At 44.9% G+C, this 3,845-nt stretch overlaps 1 protein-coding gene across 1 annotated transcript; it reads right to left on the minus strand.

Annotated features, from left to right (window-relative positions):
* Positions 1-920: 920 nt before the first annotated feature.
* LOC123827500 (transmembrane epididymal protein 1A-like) lies at positions 921-2,220 on the minus strand. Its single transcript, XM_045851995.1, has one exon. It carries the CDS (start codon positions 2,118-2,120, stop codon positions 1,233-1,235), a length of 888 nt encoding a protein of 295 aa, XP_045707951.1. The 5' UTR covers positions 2,121-2,220; the 3' UTR covers positions 921-1,232.
* Between the last annotated feature and the right edge of the window lie 1,625 nt (positions 2,221-3,845).

Below are 3,845 nucleotides of genomic sequence, written 5' to 3' on the forward strand. Positions count from 1 at the left end.
GACAGCATCTCCTCCCTTCTTCCTGCCTCTTCAGACTTCCAAATGCTGAGTGTATCCCCCCCACAGAAGCAGACTCATGCTACTCCAAGCAGTGGCTCTCTGATTGTGCCCAGGGATACGTAGTTTTCGATTCTTTCCTTTTCATGTTTTTCACTGAGCATATGATTTACTAGCACCTCCTCTGCTCATTCTGGGAGAAGCTCAATGACTAGATGAATTTTCTGCAGACTCCAGGGGGCTGTCATGCTCAGGGTCCCTCTCAGCTCTGAGTTCCTGCACCTTCAGAACCACTGGGCTCATCTGCACCCCATGTCTCATGGCAGCTCCTTCCCTTCTGCTCCCACCAACTGCAATCAGGGCTCTTTCATTGATCTTGCCCAAGAATCACTCACACAAGACTTATGTGTATCATAGACTTTACTGAACAAGGAGGAACACTGGAGTTGTTTTATATCACAGCAGAAAACAAACAAGCATAATTATATAAGTACGATTCTCATTTACTTACAACCACTTTTGGGAATTTCTCTCTTGCCTCCTTTCTCCCCAGACATAATTCTCTGCTAAATTATCTGCTACTTCTTTCCCCTCCTGCCTTACTCCCTCTGAAGCAAAAGTAGCTTCATTCAGTTTAGATTAAAAAACAACAACAAAACAAGTTCTTAATCCTGCTACACTTAGTGTAAACAAAGAACAGGGAGTAATAAAGAAAACTGAAGCCCTCACCTTTATGCAAAACTGGATCCCCTCTTTCACACACACACTGTGTGAAGCACTTCAGCTGCAGACACACACACACACACACACACACGCACGCACGCATGCACGCATGCATGCATGCACACAGCCAGCCTTGCGTCAGATGGACAGAACCCTCTTCAGGTCCCCAGTGATACTCCATTTCCCTCTGTTTTCTCATTTCATTTTCTTCTCTTGGATCCCCAAAGCTGTCAGAGAAAAGCACTGCTTCTTCCACTTCATGTAAGTAAATGGCAAGGAACCATCGTGAATAGGAAAGAGACAGGTTAGAGATAGGAATGTGACAGGAAAGAGACAGACCTGGAGAGATCCAGTTGGTGGCAAAATTGCTGCTAGGAGCCTGATGGTTTATTTAGGAACAAGGAAGATGATTACTGTGATGGAAATCCACATTGCAGGCCCCATGCTGTGCACTCAATGGGCAACCTCAAAACTTTCATTACAAAAGGTGAAAACAAACACAGATTCTAAACCTAGACACCCTCATGCAGCAGCTCAGCCCCTGCCCTGAGTTTCTCCAGCTCTTCACTGTTGTAGCCTGAGGGGCATGGCTGGTACTTGGCACCTGAGGCGTTTGTCCCTGAAGAACAGCGATGATGCCATAGGCTGCAGATGCCATAGACAGCAGCCAGCACAGCTGCCCCTAAAACCAGGTGCCAGCAGAAGAAGATGGTGAGGAAGGCGAGGTCCACATGATTTTCTGATCTCCAGGGCTTCCCAGAGGGAGGAACATACAGCACCAAGCAGATCTGCAGCAGCCAGGTGCTGAACACCAGCCCCATCCAGGACTTGAGGAACCAGAGTGGGGGCTGGTCAGGGACCCACACCTCGATGATGAGCACCAGGCCAACCAGGAAGGCAGGGATTATGAAGAAGATGTGCACACGGATTTCCAGAGCGTCCTTGTTCTCAATGTGGGATGCCATCAGCAGTGCCAGTGTACAGCAGGCCAGGGCTTCAGCTGCTCGCTCCAGCTTCATGCTCTGCCGTGCCTGGCATGCCTGGCTCACAATGTCCACCACGCCACTGAGCAGAAAGAATGTGTACATGGTGACATGCTGCCAGCTATTTGGGAACAAGAATGGTCGCTGAGGGTCCTCCCAGTCTATTATCTTCAGCCGGTTGACTCCTGGGGGGTAGTAGAAGTCACCCATAATGCCAATGAAGCTTAGGACAACCTTCGCCACTCCTTCCCCAGGTACCCACTTCCACCACCTGTGTCCTCTCTTCTCCCTTGGGGGTACAGGGGGCTTGAAAAACTTCTGTCCCCGTAGCAAGGCCAAGGACGCCAGCAGTGAGTAGTAGAGTGAGTAGAGGAGGAAGATCACCCCTGGCAGCAGGTGTCCCTCGAGGTTTCCCATTGTCTCCGTGTATGTGTCCTGGCCAGCAGCGCAAGAGCTGGAAGATGAGCAGCAACCTCACAGGGCCCTCCTCACAAGCAAGAGTGACTGCTTCTGAGCAGTGGAGAGATCTTCCTGACCCAGCCCCACCCCAGCCTCCCACACTTGGAATAGTGTGCCTCCCTGTGCTGGGAGTACCTGAGTCCTTCCCAGGGTGGGTACCTCACTCTGTCTCTCACTTGGGCCACGCCTGGAATTGCCACCTCTGCTCCTCACAGCTGCACTGGGTGCACTGCACCCTTTATCTTGCCACCCTTCCACCACAGCCCACATCAAAGAGTGGTAGGGGAAAGGTTAAGGTACTCCAGCAAAGAAGGGTGGTGGCTGACTCTCTTCTATGACTGTGTGTACGTGCCAGGCACATTGCATATTTTTTCTCATTTAAATCCCTTAATAACGCAATGAGGGAATTACTGTTAAGCAAATTTTATGGGTGACATCGAGACTCAGAGGGGTGAAGGGTACCACAAGTAACACATCTAGCAGCCAGCATGGCAGACCCAGGCCTATTCATCTGTTTACAAAGTCCAGAGTTTGTGCACAGCAGTGACTGAAGCTCAGCTCCAACATTGCAAGTTTCATGATTATAGGCAAGTTATTTTGTCCTCTTCAGCCTCAATTTCCTGATCTGTAGAATGGGAACTACACTTACTTCATAGGTTTGTTGTGAAGATTAAATAGAATAATGTGTGTAGAGTGTCTGATACATAGGAACTACTCAATAAATGGTAGTGACTATTAATAACTTTACTACTGTTATTACTAACATTCTTTGCTAAATTCTGATGATGCTGCAATTGTACAAGTGTTTCTATGAATGATACCAAAGCAGGATCAGAGAGAAAGTAAAAAACATAATTATATTAAAAGTTAAAAGTTTGTTATTAATATAAATTAAAGAAGACAATAATTTATTTATATATTGAATTACTGTTAACAAATTTCAAAGTAAAAACAAACTATAAAATTTTACATATATAATATATAAACAAAATGTTTATATATATACCTTTCAGCTGCTGCAGATCTGCATGGAGTCCATAATAACAAAATTTTAGTCTCCTTACAAGGTAAAGAGCTCTTAGAAATAAAAAAGTTAAAACACCTCCGTAGGAAAATGGGCAATGATATGAAGTGGTTATTCAAAACAGTAAATGCTGAACAAACCTATGAAATTCAAGATAGTAAATCTCACTGGTATGTGAATGAATAATAATAAAATCTTCATGATACCTGCTATGAGTTGAAAGTTTGTCTGCCCCAATATTCATATGCTGATGTTCTAATTTGCACTGTGATGGTGTTTGGAGGTGAGTCCATGGGAGATGATTACGTTTAGATGGGGTCATGAAAGTAGGACCTTCATGATGGGATTAGTGCCCTTGTAAAAAGAGGAAGTGAGAAAGATGTTTCAGAAGAATGTGTATTCTGTGGTTCTTGGGTAGAGTGTTTTTTTTTGTTTGTTTTGTTTTTTACTTGCTATGTTCTTTATTTTTATTCACTTGATCTGCTAATTTCTGAAAGAACCGTAAGTTTTCAGAATGTTTGTGGATTTACCATTTTCTTTTTTTTATATATTTTATTGATTATGCTATTACAGTTGTCCCATTTCCCCCTTCACTCCTCTCCACCCTGTACCCCCTCTCCCACCCACTTTCCCACCCTTTAGTTCATGTCCATGTGTCA

Source organism: Phyllostomus hastatus, unplaced genomic scaffold (assembly GCF_019186645.2).
Source record: "Phyllostomus hastatus isolate PE091 unplaced genomic scaffold, TTU_PhHast_1.1 phas_contig_86, whole genome shotgun sequence".
Taxonomy (NCBI): Eukaryota; Metazoa; Chordata; class Mammalia; order Chiroptera; family Phyllostomidae; genus Phyllostomus; species Phyllostomus hastatus.